The following is a 16,283-nucleotide window of genomic DNA, read 5'->3' on the forward strand; positions in this document are numbered from 1 at the left end:
TGTGTGTGTGTGTGTGTGTGTGTGTGTGTGTGTGTGTGTGTGTGTGTGTGTGTGTGTGTGTGTGTGTGTGTGTATTAAATTATCACAATGAACAGGTATCAAAATCTAAGTGATCGATACCAGCATTTTGAAATTCAATATATTGAAAACCTCAAAATATCTAAAAAAAGCAACTGCTAAAGAAAACACGCATTTCCTTTTCCAGGTTGAATATCAACACCTCAACACTTATTCAGACCAAATTTTTCTGAACAATGGTAGTGTTACAGAAAAGATTTTTAAAATGGAAGATGCAAGGTTAGAGTTGGGGGTAGAGCAGAGTTAGCAGGTATTAATCAGCAGGGCTGAGGGCTTCACCCCTTCTGCCTACTTATTATACCTGCTAACCCTAAACCCTGCTCCTGCCCTTAACCTTAACCATAACTATGCACCTTACCTTTCAAACCCCTTTATGGAACTCAACCCTAGTTAAAACAGCTTGGACACACACATACACATACACACACACACACACACACACACACACACACACACACACACACACACACACACACACGCACACACACACGCACACACATGCACACACACGCACACATACAAACACAAACACACATACATACACACACAAACACAGTCACCACCACACATTCACTATACATAGGTTCATAGGTTCATACTAGGCTATCTGCCCTGGGGCAATTATAAGCCTAGCCCGATTCTGTATGGCTTACGCCACCCCTTGATTTGAGTATACTGTGCCCTTTTTAAGGTTTAGTTTACTGTGCCTCTGTCTAATAGTGACACTGGAGTAATCCCTGGGACAAACCTACGATCCCCCATCCACTTATCGAGATTCCTCTTGAAGAGATTCAGTGAGGTGCTCTGCTTCACATGAACTGGAATTCTATTCCAGAGCGAAGGGAGCCTCTGGGTTATGAACCTGTCCCTCCAGCAAGTTCTATTTATTTCTGTGCTGAGGTTCAAGTCCCTCGAGCGTGTGGCTCTAAGGGATTTAGATTTACTGAGGTGGAGCATGTCCATTAATTCTGGATTTGACATAGCTTTGTATGTCAGGCATAGATCGCCTCGAAGTAGGCGGCATGCAACTGAGTAGTGCTGGAGTTTTTTTAACCGAGCAGCATATGGCATCTGTTTGAGACCCTTGATCCTCTTGGTGAGATACTTTTGGGGTCTTTCTAATTGCTGCAGGTGTCGGGTAAGGTACATCCCAAAAGGGGCATTGTATTCTATGATGGGCCTGATGAGGGATGAATAAAGGGGCACGATTATCTCTCTTGATCTAGATGTGAAACCCTTCGTGATGAGGTGGGCTATGTAGAAGGTCTTTCTAACCACTTTGGCAATGTGGTTTTCAAAGGAGAGATTGCTATCAACTTGGGTCCCCAGGTCCCTAATAACTTTCTCTGTACTTAATGGGTTTCCGCCTATGTGGTAATTTGTGGGCACATTGTTTTTGCCAAAGGGTATGACTATACATTTTTTGGCATTTAGCTTTAAACCATGGCGCTGGCACCAGTTATCTGTCTCTGTGAAACCTTTTTGAAGGATGTTTGTGTCAGCTGGAGAGTTGATTATGGCACCCAGTTTGCAGTCATCTGCGAACTTGGTGAGCCATAGTCCTCCCACGTTTGCCTATACCTTGGAAAAGTATATACCGGACAAGAGTCGTCCCAGGACAGAACCCTGTGGGACGCCACTTGTGACCAGTTTCGAGTCTGACATGGCTCCAGCAACTCTCACTCTGTGGGTTCTGTCTTTGAGCCAGTTTGCAACCCATCTTGTGACATAGGAGTTTATATTTAAGCTGGATAGCTTATCTATGATGCCCGAGTGGGATATTGTGTCAAATGCCTTTGCAAGGTCCAGATAGGCTGTGTGGACTACCTTCCCTTCATCTATGGCTTTGGTGACTGTTTCAAAGAAGTCAACCAGGTTCAAAAGGCAGGATCTGCCCTTGACAAAGCCGAGCTGGGTAGGATCTAGTGTCTGTAGGTCCCCAATGTCTTTGTTTATGAGCTCCATGATGATCCTCTCCATAGCCTTGCAGACTAAGCTAGTCAGGCTTATGGGGCGAAAGTTTCCAGGGTCCGTAGAGGCTCCATCTTTATGGAGTGGGACCACTGTTGCTGTACGCCATTCTGTGAGCACATATCCTGTAGTGAGGCTGAGATTGTATAGCTGTTTTATTTGAGGGATTAGTTCCTCTTGGAGTTCATGTAGGACGCGACCTGGGATGCCATCTGGTCCCATGGAAGCAGTGTTTTTTGCTTTGGAGAGGGCAGCCTTCACCTGAGCATCTGAGATGTTTGGGAGGCAGCCCTCTGCCGGGATAGATACTTGCTCTTTTGGGGGTGGGGGAGTTTGCACTGAACCTGTCTGCCAGGATATTGGCGATGTCTGTGGGTTCAGTGTATTTTCTGTCGTTTAGAATCAACGCAGAACAAGTCTGGGGTTGCATCCCAGGTTTCTAACATAACTGAAAAAAGCCTTATGATTGTCTTTGGTGTCCTGTGCAATTTTTCTCTCGAAGCTGGCCTTGGAGGATTTTATGAGGGATCGTAATTTTTTGCTAATACTGATCAGAGATGCCTTCCCTATTAGGGATTTTGCTCTATCATGTAGTAGCTTCCTCCTTCTGTTGTACAGTTTATTTATGGCAGGGGTCCACCAGACTGGACGCCTGCCTTTGGATGATTGGGTCTTGGTTTTGTTTGGGATAGCATGATCCATGAATTCCTGGAGATGTCCGTAGAATGCATTTATAAAGGATTCTGCAGTTTGGGCCGTAGTTTCCACTGGCCCTGGGGCCTTGAAGGATTCCACTTCGGTTTTGAGAAGTGAGAAGTTCACTTTTGAGAAGTTTTTCACTGTGGTTTTCTGGGCTGGGGGTGGGGTCGGGATGTGGACATCCAGTGAAATTAATTTATGGTCTGATCTTGCCAATGAGGGATATACTTCTGGTGTGGAGCATAGAGTCCCCATGTTGGTGATGATCAGGTCTAGTATGTTGTCCCCACTTGTGGGAGTGGTGACTAGTTGTTCCATAGCATTTGAGTTTATAATTTCCAGGAATCTTTGGGCTAAGGTGCTGGGGCTTGAGTAGTGCTCCCAGTCAATGTTTGGGTAGTTGAAGTCGCCCAATATAATGGTGTTCGGAGAGATCTTCATGTTCTCCAATGTTTTCAGGAAAGCCGAGTGGGATTCCTGACTTTGAGAGGGTGGTCTGTAGGATGCTATTAACTGAAAAGCAGTCTTTCCCACTGTTAGTTGCACATGGATGGTCTCCGATACTTCGTGCAATGCCACTAACCTGGAGGTGTGGATATCCTTGATAAATATGGAAACTCCCCCTCCTTTTGTGGTTCGGTCCGAGTTTTGGGGCCGAAAAGCATGATATGAGGTATAGCCTGGTAGTGCTGGGGTGCTTTCTGGAGCCTTGAACCAGGTTTCTGTCACTGCACAGATATCGATGTTCTCCATACTGAGGAGAGCTTTGAGTGCGTGCATCTTGAGGTTAAGACTTCTGGTGTTTAGCAGCATTACCCTTAGTTTCTTGTTCCTTGTGCTGTCTATGGGGGTGGGTTTGACTTTTGAGCCTTGCCTAAAAAAGGCACTATGGGGGTGGCAAGGGCCTTTGCCAATATCCAAAAGCCCAGTGGTGACAGGTGCAAGCTGTCCCTAGCGAAGCAACATGGCTTGTCGAGCATGTCATCCCAGGCTGACAGACAATGGATCCCCTTTGAATGACACCAACATTTTAGCCAATTGTTAAAATCGATCATTTTGTCTTTGTACTGTGGCATCATTCTAGGTGAGGGTAAGATGCTGCTCAAGGTCAGGGTCATACCAGCCTGGGCTACATGATCAGAGAGCTCCTCTATGTCTCTTTTCATATAGTCCAGGGAGGTACATCTCAGGTCATTCACACCAGCATGTACAATGACTGAGTCATATTTGTATTTGCTTTGGAGTGACCTGAGTGTTTGCGTTATGTGTTGGATCCTAGCACCCGACAGGCAGCTCACCGTGACCTTCTCTTTATTCAGCCTGGTGAGCAGGACGTCAGTGTGTCTGAAAATAGAGTCACCTATAACAAGAGTATCAGGTGTGTTATTCAGCCTTAAGGGCTGTGGCTGCTTGGCACACTGACTTTGTGGGTTATGTGTTGTGTGTGTTTTGTTTACAGCTATGCCCTTATTTAACCTGCTCTAATCCTAAACCCTGCATACACTGACATAATAATTCCAATCCCCTAATACTGTAACCTTCAGAATATCTAAAGGTTTTGACTTTACTTTCTCGCACTTACACTTTCCTTATCCACAGGCATTCGATGTTCCAGTCATCCAAAATGTTAAGATTTTGATGAACGAACAGCCACATTTCATAGTCCTTCACTTTTTTCATCAGCAGCAAATTTGATGGAATAAATGACACCCATACATATAAATTAATGGATCTACTTCATTGGCCCTAACTTCCGATTGCCCAACACCCATTTGCCCAACCCCATTTGACCCAAATAGGCAAGCACATTATTTTCAGAAAGAAAAGGTGTTCAGCTTAATTGCTAGTGATAAAAATTCCAAACTTATTAAATGAAACAAATAAATGTACATACATGCTTGTATATATATATATATATATATATATATATATATATATATATGTGTGTGTGTGTGTGTGTGTGTGTGTGTGTGTGTGTCTGTGTGTGTCCATATATACATATATGAATTTGGGTCTACTTCATTTGCCTTAACTTCCAATTGCCCGACACTAAATGACCGAAATTTCATTTGACTGACACTTCATTTGACTGACAAGTATTAATGGCAAGTAAATGGGATATGCCCCCTTCCCCACTGTAGTGTGACCCTGGAGTTAGAATATATAGTTAGGGGGTATGGGGGGCACAGCCCCCACAATGGAGGGTGTGGGGGTGAAGCCCCCCCACTTACTTTTGTTTTACTAAGCAATATTAAAGCAAAACTAAACAATATATGTGCCCCCCCACACCCCCCCTAACTATATATTCTAACTCCAGGGTCGCACTACAGTGGGGAAGGGGGCATATCCCATTTACTTGCCAATAATACTTGTCGGTCAAATGAAGTATCGGTCAAATGAAGTGTCGGTCAAATAAATTTTGGTCATTTGGTGTCGGGCAATCGGAAGTTAGGGCAAATGAAGTAGACCCAAATTCATACACACACACAAGCATGTATGTACATTTATTTGTTTCATTTAACAAATTTGGAATTTTTATCACTAGCAATTAAGTTGAAGACCTTTTCTTTCTGAAAAGAATGTGCTTGCCTATTTGAGAGAAGAAAGATATGGAACCAATTTGTTGAAAGTCTAATTTGTACAAGTGTGCTTTCAGTTAACTTGATAGCTTTGGGGCTAACTTACGGTATTTTGATTGTGGGAACACTAATTAGAGCTTTCAGCTATGTAGCCAAGGATGCAATTGTGTTTGAACTAGTGTATGGCTAATAATCCAAATTCTTGTTGCAGGACTTTTTGTAAGGAAATATAGTCAGTAATTTAACTAGGAAGTAAACAAAAGTTCTGGAACCACAAAATGCCCAAACACATTGCACATACAAGGTGTTCTGTTAAAGTGATGATTAGTTTCTTATTTGCACCCCTTTTGTTGACTTTAGTAATGCTGTCTGCTGGCTGCTTCATTGATTTATGCTATTTTCATATGTGGCATAAACAACCCATTATATCCTGACTGATCTGTTGATTTATGTTAATTTTCACGATGTGCAAGTGAGTTAAAAGATCTAGAACTGTGATTCATTATCAGTTAATACTTCAACATTTAGAGTGTAAGGGATGATTCAAAATATGGTAGTTTTGACCAGTTGGAGTTGTCTGTTATGGGCTAAGATACAAGATGAGTGTACATATTCACATGAATACAGAACTGTAGCTTTACTTCATTTACAGTTGCTGATATGTAATTTTGACTTTTTTTGTATGAAAGCAGTTCCATCACAAGGTTGCTCAAACATTCTTGGGAATTTTGAAATGCCAAGACTTTTTTTGTATTGTTCTGTCTGTTGCATACTGCTACATAAACACTTCAAAGGCATAAAATATACATGGTTTCATAAATTCACAATGGTGTAGTTTTGACGATGCTTTCTATGACTAATTTTAAAACAAACTTCAGCCTTTGACATAGTGCAAGCTAAATATGGCAAAATATTTTCAAAGATGCCATCTTTAAGGCTATAATTTATACAGTGGATATAAAAAGTTTACACACCCCTGTTAAAATGCCAGGTTTTTGAGATATAAAAATGAGACCACAATAAATCATTTCAAAACTTTTCCCACCATTAATGTGACTTATAACCTGTACAATTCAATTGAAAAACAAACAAATATCTTAGGGAAAAAATATAAAAAATAAAAAATATATAATGTATAAAAAATACGTGTGCACACCCTTAAACTAATACTTTGTTGTGTGTGCACATCCTTAAACTAATACTTTGTTGAAGCACCTTTTGATTTAATTACAGCATTCAGTCTTCTTGGGTACACACCTGCCATCAATTAAATAGAATGATTAACCCCAAATAAAGTTCAGCTGTCCTAGTAGGATTTTCCTGACATTTACTCAGTTGCCTGCGACAGCAAAAGCCATGCTTCACAGGCAGCTTACAAAGTATCAAAGGGATCTCATTGTTGAAAGGTATCAGTCAGAATAAGGGTACAAAAAAGTTTCAATAGCATTGGATATACCATGGAACACAGTGAAGACAGTCATCAAAAAGTGGAGAAAATATGGGACAAGAGTGATATTGCAAAGAACTGGATGTCTTCCAAAATTGATGAAAAGACAAGACGAAAACTGGTCAGGGAGGCTGCCAAGAGACCAACAGCAACACTGAAAGAGCTGCAGGAATTTCTGGCAAGTACTGGTTGTGCACTACATGTGACACCAATCTCCCGTATTCTTCATATGTCTGGACTATATGGTAGGGTTGCAAGATGGAAGCCTTTTCTTATACAGAAAAACATCCAGGCCCAGCTAAAATTTGCAAAACGATACATCAAGTCTCCCAAAAGCATGTGGGAAAATGTGTTATGGTCTGATGAGACCAAGGTTGAACTTTTTGGCCACAATTCCAAAAGGCATGTTTGGTGTAAAAACAACACTTTGCATCACAAAAAAAAGAACACCATCCTCACGGTGAAGCATGGTGGTAGCATTATCATACTTTGGGGTTGCCTTTCTTCAGCTGGAACTGGGGCTTTAGTCAAGGTGAAGGGAATTATGAACGGTTCCAAATTCCAGTCACACTTGGCCCAAAACCTTCAAGCATCTGCTAGAAAGCTGAAGATGAAGATGAATTTCACCTTTCAACACGACAATGACCCCAAGCATACATCCAAATCAACAAAAGAATGGCTTCATCAGAAGAAAATTTAAGTTTTGGAATGGCCCGGTCAGAGCCCAGACCTGAATCCAATAGAAAATCTGTGGGGTGACTTGAAGAAAGCTGTGCACAGGAGATGCCCTTGCAATCTAACAGATTTATAGTGCTTTTGCAAGGAAGAGTGGGCAAATATTGCCAAGTCAAGATGTACCATGCTGACAGACTCCTACCCAAGAAGACTGAATGCTGTAATTAAATCAAAAGGTGCTTCAACAAAGTATTGGTTTAAGGGTGTGCACACACAACAAAGTAATAGGGTGTGCACACTTATGCAACCAGTGTATTGTATGTTTTTTAGTTTTTATACTTTTTCCTCTAACAGATTTGTTTGTGTTTCAATTGAATTGTACACATTATAGGTCACATTAAAGGTGGGAAAAGTTTTGAAATTATTTATTGTGGTCTCATTTTTATATCACAAAAACCTGGCATTTTAACAGGGGTGTGTAAACTTTTTATATCCATTGTATATGTTTTAATTAACCAGTTTAAATGTATCACTATTCTGTGACAGAAACCCAATCATTGTCTATCAAGAGCATTTGAACAGTATCAGAAAGGTATCTTAGATTATAAATGCACAAAAGAATAACTAAGATATTTGTTGATGATATGTGCAGGTATTTAGCACCATCCATGTACTCCATCTGTGTACCATAATATCAAGCCAACAATGTAAAATAATAAACGTTCTCACTGATACTGGCATACTAATGTTATACAACATTTGCTGTTTTTTCATTAGATACTTATAAAATCATAGTCAATGTTCAAGTTTTCAGACAGTTATATGCTGAATAATACATTACCCTGGCAGTGTGTGCTGTTCAAAGGTTTGTATCCCTGTGGACAATCAGCTCCATGCTCTATTCTGACTGGTCCACTCTTCTGTACACCAGTATCTGAAAGAGAGAGACAACAAATCGTAAGAAAGTTATATTTTTCCTCTTCAATACTATATCACGAAATGCAGGAAACCATTAGCACTGGTTAAACATAAGGTAATGGTACATTAATTACACCACTGACCGATGCATTAATAGTATTTAATACACTTTATAAATAATTACTGCCATTTGTGTTTTTAAATATTATATGAACTTAGAAATATGTGATGCTGCTATCTGCCTTTTCTCAAAACACTTTACATTTAATTTGGAGGATTAGTCTATTATCATTTTAACTGTCATTCATAGGGTATAAATTGCAAAAAAAAAAAATAAGGAATCAATTTCTTATCCTCATCAAGTCAGCACTTTCAACATAAGGAAGGTATTTCTCTGCTAGTTAAACCAAATGATTAAAATCACACTACAGTATAACTGTAAAAAAAAATACTGACTTCCATAAAATTTCAGTTATATTTTAATAACTTTGTGAAAGTCACTTAGCCCAACCAAATCTCTAATTAATCAAAATAAACTATACTAATGATGAATAAGCGGAATATGTTATTCTTAGGTCAGTTAGTTTGACATGAACTATTCTTGCAAAGGCAGGTGTTTTATTCATAACAGTTATTAACAAGACTGCTATGAATAATTGGGAATACACTGCTCATCTTGGAAAAGCAGCAGCTGGGAAATGCCCATTTAACTGTATCTTATGACAAGGTATGGGTGACAAAGAAGGAGGATGCAGAAAGGAAGAACTAGCCAAATATACTGCAGAGGAATGAGAGTGCAGACTGTAAATTCTCATGGAGCATGTAGGATCAAATAAGAGCAAATGAAGAAAAACTAAAATGTACTGTGGAATTAATATAATCAAAACAGACATATCGAATATATGATATTCAATGCAAGTAGTAAGATTTATTTGGTGGCCAAAAAGATCATATGCAAAAGATGCATAATACTAAAAATCCTTGTATGTGGGGGGTGATTAGGTATACCAGATTTAACTAAATATGTTCTATTAACTTTATATGATGGTTTGTTTGCACTAGAAAGAGTAGACAAGTGTCACTCCGTGGGAGAAAATGGAATGAAATCTGACTCTGTGGTATTAGTTGGTGAGAGATTCCCAGATGCAAGATGGCTGTTATGCAATTCAAGGAAGTATGACAAATTGGTGGGACACACAGCGATGATAATTCTGCTTCCTACAGAAGATCTATATTATGGATAACGAAAACACAGATTTCAAAGGGATATGAAATATTTGGTGTCAAGTCTGGGTTACCAGGCTGTTTCCAGCTACTTGGTCCACAAGGTCTCCATTCATTTCATGAATTAGTTAAAAAGTTTAATATGCCATATTAGGACTTTTATACATGCCTTCATCTATGTCATTTGGTGCTAGGGAAGCAATGGATGTGGTCTTGGATAAACCAATTAACAGTGTGTTTGGCAGATGTTATAGTGGTTGAAGCTGACAGGAAGGGTTTGCAACCGAAATTAATTCAGAACCTAAAGGAGCCTGAAAGGTTTAAATCTAACAATTTTTGTCTAAATGGAAGTACAGGTTAGAGAGAATTTTGACAGAAGATAAATATGAGTAAGTCTTATTAGCATTCAAACACAGAATTGGATGAAACCTGTGGCCAATATACTTATGGAAACTATTGTAAGCATTCTTCCTGGTACAATATCACCTAACCTATTTGTTCCCACCATGCCCCCAGGAGCCTGATATCACACTGTTAAAGTGATAGACACATGAGATCACATGTTCTTGGGGTGCAAGAAGTTAATATAGTTTTGGAAAAGGAAACAGACTTTTTTCAAAAGATTGGGGTCTTAAGGTCAGTCTTATCAAACATATGGTACTATGTAGAGTTGGACTTCAAATGGTTATTCTAAAATATTAAAAAGACAGTTTAGATTTTTGGCAATTGTAGGTTGAAAATGCATTTCATACAACTGGAAATCAATTTTAACTCCTACAATTATAGTTTAGAAACACCAAAGCATGCCAAGAGATGTGTGGATTAATATATTTAGTTAATCAGCCACATGGTGGTGTAGAAGCAGTAATAAATGATGCTACATCTTTGTTGTTGTCTGAATGTTAAAACAGATAACTCTAGAGTAATACCTGTAATTATCTCTATGTGACATTTTCAGAGATAACACCATCAATTTTATAATCATGCAACTGACAAGATGGGGGTTAGTTGAATTGCAAATTGTCTTATATGAATGCATACTTTGCAGTTGTATCTAAAATCACAATTTTGCATACATATATAACCAAATTGTCTTGATCTGAAAGATTTTAGGTGAATTTTCCTAACTAACACAGTTACAATTATTACCTTTGACACAATATTTTGTTGTACATTGTAGTTAAAGTTTTGAATAGTACGACTCTTTGTATTGTTTTGTTCAGTGGCATTGTGGGTGACTCTTTAATAAAAATATTTGACAACAATCAGTAAAACATTTAAATATTAATACATAGTATTTAAAACTATTTAAATCAGATTAAATATGTATGCTCAATCACCATATTTCTGATTTCATGAGAATTTTTGTTATTTTATATGAAAATATTCTAGGGCAAAATAAATTCAAACACTGAAAGTTCTTCTTCTTCTTTTGGCTTTTCCCTGTTAGTGGTCGCCACAGCGGATCACCGTCCGCTCATGATTGGCAGTGGAGTTTTACAGTGTCGAGTTGCTAGCCCGGTGCCCAACCTTCCACAGAAGGCACACACATGCACACACTCACACCTAGGGCCAATTTAGTGTGTCCAATCCACCTACAGCATGTCTTTGGGATGTGGGAGGAAACCGGAGCACCTGGAGGAAACCCACGCGACCACAGGGAGGACATGCAGACTCCGCACAGAAGGCACCCCAGCTGAGGATCGAACCAGAGAACCTCTTGCTGTGAGGTGGCAACGCTAACCGCTGCACCACTGTGGCCACCCTAAATTCAAACACTGAAAGTAACATTTGTGTTTTCATCAGAGAGTACATGGACTTGTACTGTAAACATTGTAAACTAAATCATGGGGGTTACAGGTGTAAGCATTTAGAACATCTAATGAAGACTGGTGGTCTTTTCTTATAAATCTTAATACCTGACTCTATCTTAATAAACACATTAAAATCACTATGTACTATATTGCTAAGACAGATGTCAACAAACTGAGGTACAGATTCAAAAACAGCTTCAGTGATGGCCACTGTTAGTCTCACTGGTGACTCAGTTATTTTATACTGATGTTGAGAGATTTCCAGGAGAGCTGCCCATGAGCAAGGCACTTACATCCATTCATCCATCCACAGCCCTTTCTTATCTTTTTTTTTTTTTTTTTTGCACCTGGGGTCAGGATGTCACTTCAATAGTGATAATCAGATAATCATTTAAAGTCAAGGTTCACAATGCCAGGTGCGAGCCCTGCCGTGGCTGTTCTTTCAAACCACATACTCGCATGCACACCCACACCTATGGCCTAGAGTCTCCAATCCTACTACTGCATGCCTTTGAAATTGCATATGTTATCATTAAAATGAAGTTCATGTAAAATGGGAACAACATTGTTTTATTTATCACTGACATTGGCTTAATGAATCTCCCACTACAATATATTACTAAAATCTGAAGTTAAAGCAAACGTGAATATTATTGCCCATGAAACAACAGTCTCTCAGTATTCTGGAATATTCATGGCATTAACAGTGATAGAAGAACTAGAAATGGTTGCCAATGTGTTTATTATCTATAATTTAGATGAACCAAGAGATGTATTTTTCCTTAATATCATGCATGCTACAGTTTTCCTTTTTAGGTTTAAGACTTGCTTTGTTTTCTGTTATTTATTTATTTTTCCAGGACTGTATTGCACAGACTCACAATGCTGTATGCTGTCACCTTTCATACTTCATCCGGCGTATTCCAAATGCTAACTCAGCAAGTTGCTATCAGATCACACCATTTAAAGAACAGCAGTTCAGTACCAGATATTCTTGACTTGTTTGCCACACATCGGGGTTTATCTGTGACCTGGTGTAGCATGAAGTGGGTGATGGTGAATATGGAATCCATTTTCTGATATGCTTCACCTTTGTGGTATGAAAAGTGACTGAAAAACATCCATCTGGCACAGTACTTCTATTATTAAGGTGTTTTTATCTCTTCTGCATTCAGTCTAGGTAAATAATGCCATATTTACAAACATATTTTATCAAGTATCTTTTTTAATGAGGATATGACCAAAAGACTGCCATGGAGCCCCATTGCCAACATCTATTCCTAACAGACATGTCAAGTCTGTAAAAAAGTTATTTGAAGACAATTTCTTATGACTTAGTAGTAAGAAAGCAACATTTGGCTGTTTAAAAATGATACCACTTGCCTGCCTTAAATTTAAGTTCAGAGAAGCAGACAGTATAGTTATATTTAGACTACATGAACCGTAATATTTTAAAAAAGAGGTTTCCTGAAATTTACCAACATCAAAAAACAGTTTTTTTTCAGAGGGACAAAGTCCTCGATATCTCTCTTAAAATATATCGCAAACTCCAAGGTGACCGCAGTTTGTTGTTTAAATAATCATTAAAATATTATTACATTTTAACAAAATTCCATTTTAAACGTTAGCACTTTATACAACATAACAGTCTGCAGCTGGTCATTTCTACTTTTACACCCTGTGAAGGATGTTTCTTATTATACAACGTGCACAAAAATAATACAATATGTTTTGACAGATGATGCTTTTTAGAGGTTAAATCCTACAGCAACTCAGCTGTAAGTAAAAGTAGTACTGGCCAGGTCCGGCTAAGAAATGTTGGGGGCTAAAGCTATGGAAGGTGCTGCACACCTCTGTATGTCCCATATTTAACATAATCTGCTGGTGTTGCTTTTGAATGCATTGTGCATTTGCATCATTCACTGCACTAGCTGATTCTGGCTGAAATATTTCTGTCCAGAATGCTGTCTAAAAGCCTTAAATATTTGACAGCTTTCTAAACCGATCTTGTTAGTAGTATATATCCATTAAGAGACTTACATTATTTAGTATGTGTCATTAATTAGTATAGGTCCATTAAAACACTAAATTTGTTTAGTATGTGTCATTAATTAGTAGAGGTCCATTAAAACACTAAATGTGTTTAGTATGTGTCATTAATTAGTATAAGTCCATTAAAACACTAAATTTGTTTAGTATGTGTCATTAATTAGTATAGGTCCATTAAAACACTAAATGTGTTTAATATATGTCATTAATTAGTATAGATCCATTAAAACATTAAATTTGTTTAGTATGTGTCATAAATTAGTATAGGTCCATTAAAACACTAAATGTGTTTAATATGTGTCATTAATTAGTATAGGTCCATTAAAACATGAAATGTGTTTAATATGTGTCATTAATTAGTATAGGTCCATTAAAACACTAAATTTGTTTAGTATGTGTTATTAATTAGTATAGGTCCACTAAGGCACTTACATTGTTTAGTATATGTCATTAATTAGTATAGGTCCATTAAAACACTAAATTTGTTTAGTATGTGTCATTAATTAGTAAGCTGCGGTGGTACAGCGGTAGCGTTGCTGCCTCACAGCAAGAGGTTCTCCTGTTCGATTCGCGGCTGGAGTGCCTTCTGTGTGGAGTCTGCATGTCCTCCTTGTGGTCAAGTGGCCTCCAAAAGATATGCATACATGGGCGTGCCTTCACTAAAGGTTGGGCATTGGGCTGGCAACTCAGCACCATAAAAATCTACTGCCAATCATTAGCGGACCAGAGTTCCACTGTGGTGACCCCTAACCGGGAAAAGCCGAAAAAAGACAAACGTGTCATTAATTAGTATAAATTTGTTTAGTATGTGTTATTAATTAGTATAGGTCCACTAAGGCACTTACATTGTTTAGTATATGTCATTAATTAGTATAGGTCCATTAAAACACTAAATTTGTTTAGTATGTGTCATTAATTAGTAAGCTGCGGTGGTACAGCGGTAGCATTGCTGCCTCACAGCAAGAGGATCTCCTGTTCGATTCGCGGCTGGAGTGCCTTCTGTGTGGAGTCTGCATGTCCTCCTTGTGATCAAGTGGCCTCCAAAAGATATGCATGCATGGGCGTGCCTTCACTAAAGGTTGGGCATTGGGCTGGCAACTCAGCACCATAAAAATCTACTGCCAATCATTAGCGGACCAGAGTTCCGCTGTGGTGACCCCTAACCGGGAAAAGCCGAAAAAAGACAAACATGTCATTAGTTAGTATAGGTCCACTAAGACACTTAATTTGTTAAGTATGTGTCAGTAATTAGTAATAGGTCCATTAAGACACCAAATTTGTCTAGTATAGGTTATTAATTAGTATAGGTCCATTAAGACACTTACATTGTTTAGTATATGTCATTAATTACTGCAGGTCCATCAAAACCCTAAATTTGTTTAGTATGTGTCATTAATTAGTATAGGTCCACTAAGACACTAAATCTGTTAAGTATATGTCATTAATTAGCATAGGTCCATTAAGACACTGAATTTGTTTAGTATATGTTATTAATTAGTAAAAGTCCATTAAAACACTAAATTTGTTTAGTATAGGTTATTAATTAATATAGGTCCATTAAGACACTAAATTTGTTTAGTATAGGTTATTAATTAGTATAGCTCCAATAAGACACTAAATTTGTTTAGTATATGTTATTAATTAGTAAAAGTCCATTAAAACACTAAATTTGTTTAGTCTTGTGTCTTTCGGTTTTTCCCGGTTAGGGGTCGCCACAGCGGAGCTAATGATTGGCAGTAGAGTTTTATGTGCTGGCTTGCCAGGCCTAACGCACAACCTTCAGTGAAGGAACGCCCGTTCACACATGTCACCACACAGAAGACGCTCTAACTGAGAATCGAATGGGCAACGTCTAACTGTGAGGCGACAATGCTACCGCAGCACCACCACCGCATCGGTTATTAATTAGTATAAGTCCATTAAGACACTAAATTTGTTTAGTATAGGTTATTAATTAGTATAGCTCCAATAGGATACTAAATGTGTTTAGTATATCTTATTAATACTATTACTATTCTTACACATAAGCCCTCAGGTGCCTTGGTGCACACAGAATTGCAAATGAGTAAATATCTTTTTTCAACCTTTTTTTCTGGAAAATCCTTTGCTCCGATCCCTTGCTGTCTATCAAGCCTCACCCTTCAGGACTTTATCTAATTTATTTCCTCATGGTGGAGGTCTTCCAGAGCCATAGAAGTAAGAGTATTCTGGAAGGGTTGCCATTTAAGCAGCTATAAGGTTTGCTTGTATCCTCACGAATATGATTGTTATGAAAGCATTTTCTGTACTACAACCCCACCCCTGGGTGGGGAACATGCAACACATATCACTGTGGGAGGCACTATACCTTCTCTATATGAGTACATGCTCCAGTGCACCTGCTGTTGAAGGCTAGTGCATTGATATCTTGGTACATAATATGCATGCTCCAGGACCACCCCTTGCAATGTCACTCCTTCTCCAAGGGACTGTGGGATTGGGTGACCCTGGTTTTCTCTCTTCCCCAGGGTAGACACACCCATTCTTCCCACCCCAGCTCCAACAGATGCCAAGGTGCTAAATGAAGTCATGTCATGTGGATCGTAGTCAGGGCTTTATCCCTTTATGTTACAGGTTTATAGGTTCATAGGTTGGTACTAGGTTATTGGCCCTAGGTCCTATACAAGCCTAGCCATAACAATTCCCTGGCTATTTCTTCCCACACTATTTACTTCCCTGGACCCCTGTCTAGCAGGTGCTGGCCCTGCACGCATCCTTGAGTTACCATTGCCATGTAATCTCTTATTTAATTTTTTAGTTACCAGCACCTTGTAATCCAACAGCTATCTC

General features: G+C 38.7%; 1 protein-coding gene across 1 annotated transcript in view; it reads right to left on the bottom strand.

Annotated features, from left to right (window-relative positions):
• Window positions 1-16,283, bottom strand: part of LTBP3 (latent transforming growth factor beta binding protein 3) — a 1,089,474-nt gene that overhangs the window by 383,863 nt on the left and 689,328 nt on the right. The window contains exon 5 of the mRNA XM_044060493.1: window positions 8,291-8,383. Within this exon, the coding sequence (XP_043916428.1) occupies window positions 8,291-8,383 (93 nt within the window). The remainder of the gene's footprint in view (window positions 1-8,290; window positions 8,384-16,283) is intronic.

This window comes from Protopterus annectens, chromosome 2.part0, assembly GCF_019279795.1.
Source record: "Protopterus annectens isolate FY-2018-M chromosome 2.part0, PAN1.0, whole genome shotgun sequence".
In the NCBI taxonomy this organism is placed as follows: Eukaryota; Metazoa; Chordata; order Ceratodontiformes; family Protopteridae; genus Protopterus; species Protopterus annectens.